The sequence below is a fragment of the Monodelphis domestica genome, chromosome 5 (genome assembly GCF_027887165.1).
Source record: "Monodelphis domestica isolate mMonDom1 chromosome 5, mMonDom1.pri, whole genome shotgun sequence".
Lineage (NCBI taxonomy): Eukaryota > Metazoa > Chordata > Mammalia > Didelphimorphia > Didelphidae > Monodelphis > Monodelphis domestica.
The window spans coordinates 116,274,032-116,289,220 of NC_077231.1; the positions used below are offsets into that span (position 1 = coordinate 116,274,032).

Genomic DNA, 15,189 nt, shown 5'->3' on the forward strand with positions numbered 1-15,189 from the left:
ATCACAGTTGTCATGAGGATCTGATGAAATAATATGTCAAGTACTTTGGAAACCCCAAAACGTGTTTTATAACCTTTAAAACGGATACTGAAAAGTGATATAGGATGTGGGTTCTTAAAAAAAAAACTGCCAAAGGTAGCAATCAGTTATAATTAAAATTGTCCTTTCTCTACAGCAGGTCTCCAAAGCATTTACAATGGCATGTCACTTTTGAGCAATGCAGATTAACAGAAGTTAAGGTCGGCTAGTCTGAAGTATAAGTTCAGGGAAAAAGTTAGGTTCTAAGGTCAGATTGAATCAGAAAGCAGGGGTAGGTGCAAATTCACATCTTTCATTTCATACTAACTTCAAAGTATTTGTAGAATTCCAAGAGGAATGGCAGGACTGCACTATTTAACTGAGATGAAATGAGCTAAATGTGCATGATATGAGATTCCCACAATGAAATCATCAGTGCTTAATCAAGGAAGGATATATGGAAGTTCAAATTAGCCAAAATACTTGTGTCTATTAAGAAACAACATCTGGTGATTAATATCTACAAAAATAAAAGCTCATTTAGCAAGGGTTAACAGTGAACTGCTTATCTACTACTACCATGTTCTAAGTATTCACAAACGATTTAGGGTCTGAGGAGTAGTGATTAGTGGAGAAGTAAATGGGTAATGCTCTAAGATGCATCATAAATTGTGCGTGCACACAAAGCTAAACAGCTGAAATCCCATGCACTAACATTTCAGTCTAAGCTGGCCCCAAAAGGGGAAAAAATGGTCAAGATCAAGAAATCCTGCAGACACAAAAAGAAACAATTCTGATTGAAAGGACTACATAAAGAGATCGATGTAGACATAGAGAAAACTCATCGATTAACAGATATTTCAAAAATCTGCATTGGGGAAATCTTGTCCTTATATACCCTAAAGAAAATGGAATCTGAAAATCCTAGTCCAATAAGGTTTACTTCAATTGCTGGCAAAATTCTACAATGAATGACTTAAAAGGGAACATGAGTGAACAGTTAGAAAAGGAAAAGCCAACACTGGCTTCAAAAACAAAACAAAACAAAACAAAACCCAGGTAATTCTAAACAAACCTCATTATTCGTTTTGATGTATCTCATTCTTTGACAATGGCTGAGATAAAAGACGGTAATATATTCATAAAATCTGAATATGATCTAAAAGCTAGGAGAGAAAGCTAACAGTGTGAATCCATAAAGATCTCAACAAGGCAAAATGTGCTGAACATAAGATAGTTGTAAGAGAAGGGAGGCATGACTAGTGTTTATCTGAAGATCTTCAGTGGATTCAGTGAGTTTCATCAAATCAGAAATACTATTATCAAATGTATATAATATGGTAGCCAAAAAAACCCCACAATCTTAGGACATGATTAAGACAATTAATGATGACTGCCCCAACTATATTCTGCCCTGTTCAGACCACACCTAATGATGATGTTACATTCTGGAGTGTCATATTGAAGGAATGACACTCACAATATTGGTTATAGGAACTGAGGATGTGCCGCGTGGAGTAAACACTAAGGAAGAGATGATGGCCATCTCACAAGATGATAGGTTTCCCATCACCAGTTCTTCCTTCACCAGATCACCATGTTGGATTTGTTATCATAAAAAAGATTTTTATTCATGAGCTGACCTCAGATCTCGTTCAACTTTTAAGATTCTGTGTCTACTCACACTACGAGGAGGTCCACGACGCCGGCCATAATAACCGCGTCGGTAACGGCGCCGATCTGCAGCGTAGCGGCTACCTTCCACTGGAACTCCATCTGGGCCAGTCACATTGGCTGCTTCTGCCCCCTGAAAAGAAAATTCTACTTTTAACACCTGAGAAAGCAAAAATGATATTAAGATGCAGTGTTTAAACCTCTTCTGAACTCAAAACCACCATGGTTTTAAAACGTGAGCTCCTCTGAGTCTAGCATGTGCCTTCTAAATGTGGGATCAATTGAGCCCCAAACTCACATGATCACCCCCGTTCCTTACTAGTTAGATGACTTCTTTGAAACTGGAACTAAATGCCGTTATTATGAAATAATATGTAAAATCGCTATGTAAAATACAAGGGAACATAATAGATTTTAAGTCATGTAATTCAACCACAGCTAATTTGAAATAACTTCCGCAGCAGTGGTTACCAACCTATGACCAGAGACCCCTGGAGCTGGAATTACATGCAATGAGTAGAACTCAAGAAATGACTCAAATTAACATGCTAATGCCTTGCCTTTTTTTTTTCTTCTGAATTTAGTGTCGTTCTGTTACTGTATAATTTCATACAGCTGAGTACTATCATCACTGGGCATCCACAAAATTTGACATTAAAAGAGGTCCATTTATTTGAAAAGGCTATAAACCAATACTCTGACATTCCTGACATGTAGACACTCCCAACTTTTCTTTCTGGCCTTTAGTGGAAGGGAAAAAAAGGGTTACTAACTCCACCTTCCAAGGCAATCCATCCCCTTATGGATAGCTCTAGTTTTCATCTCTTGCACTGCCTCACTATTCAAACAGCTGCTGCTTTCAGGTCATCATCCCCTCACACCTGGACTGTGAATAGATTACTAATTGGTGTCCTCGAATATAGCATCTTCTGTCTCCAAACCACCCTTCACAGACCTAAGGCTTAGTTCTAAGTACCCTGCTCAATAAGCTTCAAATGTCTGTTCTCCACACATGACGGTCAATCCATCCTTTGTTTCTGTTCTTTTTGAAATAATATACAGAATAATAAGCACGTAGATAAATAACTAGAATTTTCTCTCTCTGCCTTAGTACTTCCTGCTTTTAGCTCACTTACTAAAATCCCCTATAATACTTTACATAGGTTATATGCCTCATGCCTAGAATTTACTCCCTCCCTCATTTCTGCCCCTCAGAAAATACCTTCAAAGGTCAGTTCGGGTACCATATCCTACATGAGGCCTTTTCTTGATTTGCCCAGCGCACTTCCAACAGGATTTAGTTCTTCCTGACTCGAGCTTCCAGTTACTGCCCTACATTATTATTTCTATCTATTCCATTCCATAGCCCCACCCTTTGCAAGTCTCTTTTAAATGTTACCTTCCCCTGTTGTGCTGGGTCTTTAGTAAGCTCCGAAAGCTTTAGTCTAATGCTTCCCACATGAAATTACTTTATGTATACTTTTACAGAGACATATTGTCTCACTAGAAGAATGTATGCTTCTTGGGGAATAGAAGGGTTTTTTTGTTTGTTTGGTTGACTTTTTCTGCCCTAGCATCCCCAGCCTAGGATGTAAGGGCTTAATACATGCTTAATGACCAATTTACAGAGACTCAATTTGCCTCTCTGTACCTATCACCCATAGTAACCCATAGTGTTGTCTCTCAGAGAAAGCAAAACAGGTCTAATACATATCCTCCAGAAATCAACACAGAAGTCTGGCAGCCCTCCAGAATCCCTAGTCAGGCCTTCATTACTACTAAGATTCCTGTTTGTTTTGTATCTAACAGATTTCACAATCACAACCTGAATGGTAATAGGAGGTTCATTACTTACCACATTTTATTCCATCTTTGCATTATTCTTTTTTAAAGTCAACTCTAAAATACATTACTTCAGGATGAAAAACACACTAACTTCCATAGTTATGGGGGAAAGATATTGGGGACTGGAGCAGGACAGAGAGAGGACTATGCAATTACCGGCCAAAGGGTAGAAATCAGAAGGCACATTTTCATTGTGGATGAACTTTCTGCTTCCATTTCAGATGTGCTTAATCCAAAACTCCCAGTCAGGGTAAATAATGTCTGTGCCACTCCATAAAAGAAACCAGCAGGGCTGAGGGTACAGTCCAGGTTCCATTGTTATGCATGACTTCAGCCCCCACCCTTTAGTTTTGAAGATTATTCCAAAGAGAATAATTCAAAAAGAACAGTTTGCTACATTATCCCATCTAAATTTTCTCTGAAGCCAAATCCTGAAGTTCTCAGGCATTTAAAATCATCCTATCCTGGACAAGATATTTCAAAGGGGTCAAGAAAATGGTATAGAGACCTAGCTGCCTTGAGTCATAAGGAATTACACCCAGTTAGAGAAGATTTAAATGGTACATTTGCTCTTACCTTCTCTCCTTCAACCACATCAAACTCTACAATTTCTCCATCACCCACACTACGCAGATATTTCCGTGGGTTATTTTTCTTGATGGCCGTCTGTTGAATGAAGATAGAAAACTTATCAATACAACCTAGTCTGCCTTTTTTGCTCCCATGATCCCAACTGTTTCTGAGAAGGTACTTTTTAAAGAAGAATATCAGTAGTTACTGACATTTAAAAAGGTGCCACTCCCCAATGAGGGTAACTTGGCAATAAGGATGAGAGAGAGCAGTGCTGTATTTCAAGGGTTAACAGGTAAGTAATAGGTGAGTGCCACATTTCTTCTTAGACCCAAAATTCAACTCAGTAGGCATATTAACCAGAACTGACAAACTTATTTTTCTTGTTATTTAAAAGCAAGGAAATCCAGGCAATGATAGAGAAATGTGCTTAAATTCCCCAGTGTCTCTTAAAATGAACAAGTTCATGCTGTATGCATAGCATTTTAAGAATTATGGTTCTTTTAATAGTGCTTGGTCAAAGTGTGTTTTGGGGGTATAGGGAGGATATCTACAATCTCAAATGAGGAGTTTCTTCCTATCTACAATTAGACAGGCAAAATAAGCCTACAACTCAAAATGAGTTGCAAAAGAAAAAAAATCAGAGGAATAAAAAATATAGAGGGTTATAAAGTTTTGAAATAGTATTTTTTAATCCTAGAAAGGCTCCCCCTTGGATTTATTTAGAAGTCATGAGGAAAAAAAACAGAAATGATACATAAAATTTAAATATAATTTTGTTAACATGCCCATTTTCCTGTCTCCTATCTTCAACCATACCACATAGATTCCCAGCCCTAAATGTTTCCTTAAAGGATCAGATTAATGAAAATATTATAACCGCAAGTCAAAACGGTCCAACGTTATTTGTATACAAATTCTCATTCCTTCCCTCCCTCCCACCCTTAATGTGGCACGGGAAAAGAGAGAAAGGAAAACATAATTTCCTTTAATGTCTTAACTCTGAGCTACACACAGTAGCTTGTATGACAGAGGCCCAGTTTCTATACAACTAGGCCAATCTTATTTTAAAGTGATTAAGTATGTGTAATCCAGGCCCTCCCCTGTTCGTAGGAGTAGAAGGGAGAAGGGGAGGGAGAATTAGCTAACAGGGCAGAGACATCACCCACAGAGGAGAAAAAAAGGGCAGTTAAAGACAGGATGTGTGCTTATGCATATGCAGCTACAATTCATAACAACCCCTCCCAGGCTCCTAGTTCCTTTTTCCTGTTAAACTAGGCAGGCCTGGGCACATCTGGATGAATCACTCCCTTGGAGGGGTTGCAATCAGCTTGTTTTTATATGCTAATCAAGACTGGACATTAGAGAAAAAACTTGGAGATTCCTTATTTAACCAGAGGCAATTCCAGACTGCTTTACTGACTATGATACTGACCTCCTAGTGCAGGCCACACTAAACAAATTCAATAAAATGTTTCTAGGTAGAACGGAGATGGCTTCAAAGAGAAATACTACAGTCAGCCCAATAAAATAACGTACCTGAAGGGCTTTGATCATTTCCAAGTGATTTTAAATGTCAGTTCAGAAATCTAGAGTTAGAATGGACCTTAAAGGACAATTGGGTCGGCCCCTTTCATTTTATTTTTAAATAGTCACCCGAGCTCTGGGGACCTTAGGCTGACTTCTCCCAAAGTCACACAATAGTTTAAACCAGATTCAGTTTTTGACCCCAAAGCCAGGGTTCTCTTTCCACTGTTCCATGCTGCCTTTGAGAGGTTTCAATATACAGAAGACATGACAGTACTCCAGTCACAGGGACTGACAAAAGCAAAGAAGGGAATAGGGAAAAGTACATGATGGGGAAGGAAGTAATCCAGTTTGGTTGGACTGCATTTGGAAGATAAAAGTAAAGGCGAGGTATGATGGGCCTTATGTTTGTCACTAAGGAATCTAAACCTTACTTATTATACAATAAGAAACTGTTTAAAAACTTTTAATAGCAACAATATGACCTAGTTTGTGCTGAAAGAATATCATCCCTCATGCCACTGATACATTAATTTGTGTTGGGAGAAAAAAGTCAGAATAGTTGGGAGGCCACTACAATGGACAGAAAAGGGGCACGGAAAAACTCCACAAGACTGATAGCAATAGGGAAGAAAGGGAGAGATTAGGACCATTAAAACTGATTGGACACGGGGTAAGAGGAATGGCAGAGTCCCCCAAAACACCAAAGTGGCCGGCAGGGGAGACACATCATGCTCTAGGCAGAAAGTCCGGTCAGAATGAAAAGTAGATTTGGAAGGGGGGGGTGTCAAGGGGGGAGTGAGGAGAGTGGGAGGACAAGTTAAATTCACTTTATTTTGACATTTTTGACATAGCTTGAGGTGGGGCATTCTAGTGACAATGTCCTATGGCCAGTTTAATGTACAGGTGATGGAAAGAAGGCAATTTCCTTCTGTATAAAAATAGGGGAAGCTGGCAAAATCCCTTCCAACTCTTAAGATGTATGATTCTATGAAGTCTGGATGAGGTCAGAACTAGAAATATAGATCTGAGAGACGGAAAAGAGAATCTTAAGGAATACCACCTTACTGGGATGGACAAAAACAAGCAAAGTAAAAATAAGCTTTTAAAGAAGTAGGAAGAGAACCACCAGGAAAGTATAGAATCCCAAAAAACAAGAAAAAGGAACTATTCAAGGAATAGAGAAATGACAACTGCTACAGAAGTCAAGGAGGTTAAGATGAGTGACAGAGCCAGACTACAGGGATGAGATGAGGAGAGTCATCATGTCTACACTACTTTTTTCCTAACCCAAAGAAGTTTAGCCATAACTGGTGAGAAGAAATGGGATGATGGATCAATGAGGTAGAAGTCAAGGGAACCTTTTAAACAGAAGGGAAGGAACCAGTAAGGAAAATTACAGAGGTAGGTAGAGATGAATTGCCCTACCTAGACAAGAGGAAAAAAAATCAAAAGGATTATATGACAGTTTTGCAGTGGAGCTGGCATCAGATTGCCTCACAATCCACAATTAGCTAATTCTGTGCCTAAGGCAAAAAATATAAAACTATAAACCCCCTTCATAATGGGGAAGGAGGTAGTGCATGCTTGAGAAGGCAGGTGTGTTTTGTTTTTCTACATCTCTGATCTTTGCTAAATCCAGCAAGTATCTCAGCTTCATGTTTATTACAGCCCTGAATTATTTAGTAACAGAAAGACCCAGCTCAAGTGATGCAACACAGAATTTCAGAGTGACAAAAGCAGGCAAGATTTTGTACCTATTCTGCTAAGCAACCCAAGTGCAGGTAACAGGAGGGTCCAAGTAGAATAAGCCAGATGTTTCTCCTCACCAAGACTGAGGACTACCAGTTCAAGAGTGACAAGGGGCTAAGAGATTCTAGAGTGAATGAATATTTAAATTTCCCATTTGTGTGTGTGTCAAAACCTGAGATTTCATTGATGAAGGGGAGTCAACCAAAGTAGAGGTGCTAGAGTTGCCTCAGGCAACTAACTCAGTGGTCAAGTGACTCGCCCAAGGTCTGGACTCCAAAGCAGGCCCCCAATCCACTAGACCTCTTCCTCCTTATTATTACAGACTAAAGAAAAAAGGGTTTGTGGACACAGGCATTTCAAATATTAATTCACATAAAAACTTAAAAAAAAATAGTACTTCCTTGTAAGTAAAGATGAGCTTCTTTCTGTAGTCCTGAATACCCTCCTGATGGACTAGGACTTATAATGCACGAGATGGGCATCACTTGCAGCAGAGATGGCGTGTTCCACACCCAGTCCACTCTTCTAGGCTTAGCCATCAGAGGATTAAGAACTGGTTTCAAATGGAGCGCATGAAATAGGCGCCTATCACGTGACCTAGCCAAACTGTGCAACTTGTCCTCTCTAGTTTTACAGGGCTGAACTGTGGCACAACTGTCTCCCAACCACATTTCCCTTTGCTCTATTCACTTCTAACTACACATACATGATCAACTAACTGGCTCCGAGAGAATGAATGGCTCCTTCAGGGAAGGAGCAGGGAGGAAATCCAAGGTGAGGGCCACAAGGAAGGGCATGTTCATACTTGAAGAATGGGCTAAGAGACAGCAGAAAGGATTCCGAAGCCGAGTGAACCATTGCATTAGCTGACCCGCTCCCGGCTGACACTTCAGGCCATGTGGACTCCCACCTACTTTCCCAGCCTCATTCCATGCTACTAACCCCTTCAGAAACTATATTCTAGCCAAACCCACTATTGGACATCCCCCAATGCCACTCTCATCTCCCTTCTACCCTATTTGTACAAGCCACTTTCTGTCTCTATACCAACCTTCTAGTAGAGTGTAAGCTCCTTAATGGCAAGGATCGGTGTGCTCTTAACCTTATTCTGTGTCATGAACCCCTTTTGGCAGGCTGATGAAGTCTAGCCTATAAATATCTTAGGAGGTTTGTAGCTTACATTCATTATTGAGAGAAATACTAAATTTTAGTTAGACTTTCATAAAAATAATTTTTGCCCAAGATGGATTCTCCTGCAACCTATCCACAGCTCCTTTGTTCAGGGCAGGGATTGTTTCTGGTTTTGTCTTTATATCCCCAATGCCAAGCGAGGTTCCCAGTATGTACAGGGAAGGAATTTAACTGTAACATAAGGGGAGGAAAAAAATGAAAATGATGCCAAAGACAAAAACTTGAAAAGTATATCTGTGTCAGAATCATGGATGATGAGGAAAAAGTCATTAAAAAAAAGCAAAATAGGGGCATTTATCCATTCTATCCACTCCTCCACCATTTATAATAAAATCTGATAATGACGAGTTTTTAGATTTGTATTATTATTACCAAGGATTAAGGAAATTCACAGCTTTATCATTCCTCTTACCTGATGTACAAATACATCTTCTTTAGTATCATTTCTGTAGGGAAATAGAGGGGGAAAAAATCTCACAATTAAAAAGCAATTACTAAGTATAGATTTTTAAAAATTTTAGATTGCCTTAACAAAGAAGATAGAGCCTAACCCCTACCTCAGAGAATAACTTAAGAAAATAAACTCAATACCTCCTCATGAGGTAAAGGAATATAGCTCCACAAATCCAAATTCTTAAAGATTCTTCATGCTAACATTTCTTTAACACCATAAGACTGCCCCAAATGTCAACACTGACACCCTTTTTGATCCACTGTACAATCAATGGAACAAGATCCAGCTTAAAAACACTTAACACACACAACCACCTCTTCTCCCTTCACTTTCCACCCCACGTGGTATGTAACCAGAGCCCTAGTTTGTTCTCTCAGCAAAGGCAGAGAGACTGTCAAAAGGACAGGGCACAGCTGTGAGCTAGGCTCTCCTTACACTGATATTCAAAACAGCACCCCAAAATAAGGAGGAAGATGGGAAACCACAGGGAAAATGTCAAAAATAATATATTCTCACTGCTATTCCAAGTATTCCCAAATCCCCCTCCAAGTCCTATGGGAAACAACCTAGTTTACCAAGAAACTATACTGAATCTACACCTGGGTCTGTCTTAATTCTAACTCTACAACTATAAGTTTCATGAAATTAAGTCATTTAAGTTGTCTGTGCCACTCCCCATCTCCTTGTTCCTTATATATAAACTGCGGGAGTTGAACTTAGTAACTTCTATAGATCTTTCCAGCTCAAAATGTATTCTTATTTTATCTTTTAAAATAGTTTTCCTTACAGGGACTACTTTAAGTATAAAATTTATTCTTCACTCTTTTAGGAAACAATTTAAATATTTATTTAATATTTAATAAATTTAAGCTTAATAATATTCAATTAATTAAAATTTAAATTAAAAAACTTAATTGATTAAATAAAAATTAATAATATTTAATAAAATAAATTTAAATAAAGATTAATTAATGATTAATTAATGATTAATAAGGTTAAAATAAAAATATCTGATAAAACCACTTGTGGTACCACAGAAGCCACTGTAAAATTAAAATACATACCGATTGATAAAACCATATCCGTTTCTGACGTTGAACCATTTGACAGTGCCAAGGACTTTCGTGGCTAAAAATGAAAGATATATTAAGTTAGTTGATAGCCTACAAACAGATAAAAGATTCCCATTAAGGCAGATATAAGCATTATTCAAAACCTAAAAAACCCACAGAACACTACCAGTTTAAAAACAAAAGATAATAGGCAGAAAATGAGCAAAGAGAATGAAAATAGGCAGGCCTTGCTTCAGTATAAAATAGGAGCATTTGCTCAACAGAAATAGATTTCTAGATTATTCAAGATCATCTAGAATATTCTAAATTATTATGTAGTGATTTTAAAAAGAACATGGAAAAGTCCTCTTAAAGCTAAAAGAGATAAGATGAACTAGCCAGACCTATCTTCTCACTTTGATATATAGTTAATGCATTATAGCATCCCCATTTTCATGGCAGAACAACCAAGGTGCAATAAAGGAGTACTCACACCACTGAACCAAGAGCAGAACTAAGGTTGCCCTGGTATGGTCCTGGTACCCAAACCACAAGACTCAAGACATTAACAGGCCTTTTCTAAACAAACACAGAAGTCAAAATGAATTTTCCTCCAAACTCTCAAATTTGCCACCTTCTCCCCCTACTCTATGATCCTTCCCCACCCTCTAACTACAGGACTATTTACCAAGCTTTAGGTGGCTTATTACACTGAAGTGAGATAACCTGCCCTCCAAAACTTTCACTTTCTTCTCTTTTGATTTATTCACTACTAAGGCTCAGGGCTTTTATAAGAACTTCAGCCAACTCTGCATTCCACCAAAAATCTGACCCTCAGGGAAATTTGTATTTTAATTAAAACTTCAAAAAATTGGTACCTACTTCAGAGGATACATCAGAATACAGCATTTTTCAGAAGCATAGACACAAGTTTACCTAAAAAGTGCAACATAAGAGGTGAAACCAATCTTTGAATATCTGAATCACTAGAGTTATCCTTTTAATGGACAAGGAAGTTTGAGGTATCATAGCAGAGCAACTCTTTACAACTGACACGTGGCTAACTAATTCACTTACTTCTTCACAGAAAAGTTTATAATTGCTAAACACTAGGCTATAAATTCAGGCTCTAGTACTAAATACTCTTAATTTCCTTAAAATTTGCATCAGTTGTATTTTACTCTGGGGTTGATGGTAAAGCCCTAATGCTTCTGCAGCTCTATTCTTGGTTGCCCACAAGATTAAGCAACACTACCAAATGGGAAGAGACTTTAAATTTGCCTCCTGTTCCAAATAAAGTAGGAGACCAAAGGGATCATTTTGCCTCTGCTTTCCTGCATCATGCTTCTGACCTAACCTAAAAAGATAAGTTTAAGGAAGAGTGATTCCACCCCCCCCCCAAGTTTTTCTGCTGGCAAAATCAGTCTATAATCCTCAATATAAACAAGCAGTAAATGGGTCAACTGAGAAGTCTGGAAATTTCATTTAAGTGAGATGTTGATTAAAAGAATCAAAACAACATTTTCTCTAAGCTATTAAAGTCACAGCTTTATAAAATGAACTTTTTTTGGCTCTCCTTTAGTTAAATCCTATTCCAGTGTTGGAATGTATCAAGGTTAGAAATCCACACTAGTTTGAGTATGTACTATGTAACTGACAAAAATCCCACACAACCAGAGAGAGGCTCATTTCTGAATGACATCAATCCAATGTCTTGGATTAAATGTATCTATTAACCATACCAAGTCTACAATAACAGATTTAGAATTGTCTGGTCTGAGCTAATAACCCCTTCTTCATCTATGTGACTGGGGAAAAGTATAAAAAGGAAGCATCAGCCTATTAAGAAGGGTTAGGAGTTAGAAGACATAAAAGATGCCACTAGTCTGAATCCATCCAGGCAGTTTTAAAAACCTATTTTCTCCAATATAATAAAGCAGTCCCTAATTAATAACCTCCTTATTCAGATTTTCTATAAGAAGGCAGATGACAAGTATGGTCATGTCCAACATTCTTCATCTAGTTCTTCATATACTACTTTCTCCTTTGCTAATATGGTTATTACTTAAAAGCCTAGATTAGAAACAAAAATCTATGAACTTCATATAAAACTATATTCTAAAATGTACTTCTCTTAGTATATTTTGAATTGTAGTTATGGGTTTATTTTATCCCTCTAAATTAAGAGCTATAACAGCATGGAACGTAAGCTCCACCTATCACTGTACTATCAGAATTCAGAGGAAAAAAGGTACAGACTGCGAGGGGAAAAAACTGCAGGTTCAACTTTTTTTAACCCTAAACATACCCATTTCTCTACCTAATACACATACAAACCTTCCCCATACCATCCTGGGAAGATGATCTTCACATACACCCTCCCCAAAGTGTGTGGGTGCATATATGCAGGATTTCCACGTGGATGATTTCACTCATATTTCCCCCCCTAAAAAAGTTGTTTACCAAAGCTAAGAAGAGATAGAGAACGAGAAGCCAATGGGGGACAAGCAAAATACTCATCTAAAAAACTCCTAAAACTTACTGCCTTGGGATACTTTCTTCCATGTAATCTCTCAATAAGATAAGTTTTAAAGACAATAAAAAGCATCAGGATCTTTTTTGCATTTGCAAACGGATGTGCCCTTCTTAAACAAGCGCATTTCTTAAGCACAACAGATGTTCACAGGATGCTGGGAATGAAATCTTCGGGGGAGGAGTTAAGTCTGTCCACCTTTCCTTCACTCTCCAGGTTTTCACCAGATTCACCCTCCCCAGCCCCATTCCTTCCCTCCCCCTCCACCCCTACTCCCCGTTAATGGCTCTAGAAGCCAGGTCAAAAAAGTAAGTATCAGGGGAGTGGCATATGTTTTTCTACATTGGTATCTCACACCCACAGACGAACTTTTGAGTTTAAAAGAGTGAATGACAACACATCTACACACCCTTTAGTCATCTTATTCGCCACCCACACGCAAGCATACACACCTGATTACAGTCTGGTTCTAGCCTTCCCTAAACAAGGTCAACAGGGTGTAACTCAAATCGAGGGGAGGAGGGGAGGAACACCATGTGGCCAAACCTTTAAAGGTTTTCTAATCCAGTCCAACAGAGAGACAGATTCACCTTTTTCCTGCCAAGCTTTCCCGGTTAAAGCCGATTACAATCCACAGTAACAAGATTTTATGTCGGAGCAGTTGTAAGCATGTGGTGGTACTAAAGTCTGGGGGTGGGGGGGAAGCCTAATTTAACAGGGATAGTAATGTGGGATTCTCACTTTGGGGGAGGGGTAAGAAGAGATGAGGGAAAGGCTTGTGTCAGCGAGTTAGGAAGGATTCACTCAGAGGGAAGCAACACCCCCCCCTTTGTCGGCAAGATGCATGTCTCAAACGAGGAGCAATGGCGTCTATCCCACGAGGAAATGGGCATCCAGGACCGGGCATATGCACCTTGCCGAGGAAAGGTGCCCCCCTTTACAGAATCCTCCGTTTCCTCCATACAAACTCGCTCCGTCTTCCCTACAGGAATGGGAACTTAAATTCCCTTCCGTATCCTTTACCTTCCTTAAAACTCCCTCCTCGAAACCCTCCCAAATACTTTTCCCACCTGGCAGATGGGAGGAGAGTGAAACGCACCCTCTTCGGGTGGGAGGGAAAGGAGGTGGGGTGCAGGCAAAACTCAGTCTCAGAAGAGGAAGAACTGGAATAATTTGGGTGGAGATGGAGGGGCCGCACGTGGACCGCTCGGAGTGGACCGCTCACCTGAATACAGCTGGGGGGAGGGCTACGGCCAGGTTCAAGGTGAGGAGGACAGACGACTGTCAACCACGCACACATTCGCTCACGCCCACACGTGCGCACTTACACGCGCGGAGCCCGGCTTGCCAGCACGTGCTTGCAACTCTGGACTCCTCCAGACCCCCCCCCCCCACACACACACACACGTGTAGTTTGCGCTCCCCGGGGGCAGCCACGACCCCAGTTCCCAGCGCCCGGGGAGAAGGAAGGGGGGCCTCACCGAGAACTTTCTTTTCCTGGTCTTCCGTGGTTGCGGAGGCGGCGGCCGGGGCGGGGGCCGGAGTGGCTGCCGCGTCGCCGCTGGGGTTGTTTCCCTGGACGGCAGAAGCGGCGGCCGGGGGGGCGCCGCTGCTCACTGGGCTCTTGGGCGCGGAGTCCGGGGCCGCCGCTGGGGCCTGGGGTTGGGGGGTGGTCTCTGCCGCCTCGCTCATGCCGTCTCCGGGCTCGTTCGTTGCTCTCCCCTCTGCCACCCTCGGCGGTTGGTCGGCGGTTAGTGGTGGTGGTAGCGGGGCCGGCGCTGCCGCGGCTGCTGCTGTAGGCGCCGATGGAGGTGGCCGGGGGCTTGGGGAGGGGGCCGGTATCGCGTCAGGGGTAGACGCGGGGATGTTTCCAGCGGCGGCTCTAGCTGTCGGGGCGGCGCGCGCACTCGATCTTACTGCCCGGAAAATGGCCCGCACAAGTTTTTCTAGGTGCCCGGGAAAAGGGGGGGGGGTGGAGGAGGGGGAAGAGGCGGGGCGGACCGGGCGGGGTGGGGTGGGGGTTATTGTGGGAGGAGGGAAGGGAAGCTCAGGCCCTTTAGCAGGCAGCCTTGGTGAGACTTCATTAGCATTTAAAGGGGCAGTCGAGGGCCCTTTGGGAAGAACCGCCTCGCTCCAGGATGGGATTCTTACTTGGAGTTCTAATCCTCGGTCAAGGCTGCCCCCCAATCCGGAGACCTCACGTCTCCTCTTCTAGAGTGGACTCTCCAAGAGTACGGAGAAGTTCGAAGAGCTGGAGGGCGGACCTGAAGTCCCTAGAGCTGGAAGGGAGGGACCTGAAATCGTTAAGTTGGGGTTGGAAGGAGGCATTCTAAGCCTAGTGAAGGGTGGAATCCGAAGTGTTTAGAGCTGAGAAGCAGGGGAACCTCAGAGTTCATCTATTCCAAACTCCATGGTTTTGATTTTGTAATGAAATTGAGTTCCAGAGAGTGATTTGACCAAGGTGCTAAATAACAGAATTAGAATGTAAAAGGTCACCTCTAGACTCTCCGTACAGGTCCTCTTCTCTCCTACTTCATTACTGGAAGTGAGGAGGAAGAAGACTGACTACTTAA

The 15,189-nt window shown here is 41.0% G+C and overlaps 1 protein-coding gene across 1 annotated transcript in view; it reads right to left on the bottom strand.

Annotated features, from left to right (window-relative positions):
- The window catches only part of YBX3 (Y-box binding protein 3), a 30,886-nt gene extending 16,064 nt beyond the window's left edge, over positions 1 to 14,822 (bottom strand). Inside the window, exons 1-5 of the mRNA XM_056799154.1 lie at positions 14,098 to 14,822; positions 10,096 to 10,159; positions 8,990 to 9,023; positions 4,114 to 4,203; positions 1,703 to 1,825 (exon numbers count right to left, since the gene is read on the bottom strand). Coding sequence (XP_056655132.1) covers positions 1,703 to 1,825; positions 4,114 to 4,203; positions 8,990 to 9,023; positions 10,096 to 10,159; positions 14,098 to 14,308 — 522 coding nt within the window. The 5' untranslated portion in view covers positions 14,309 to 14,822. The remainder of the gene's footprint in view (positions 1 to 1,702; positions 1,826 to 4,113; positions 4,204 to 8,989; positions 9,024 to 10,095; positions 10,160 to 14,097) is intronic.
- Between the last annotated feature and the right edge of the window lie 367 nt (positions 14,823 to 15,189).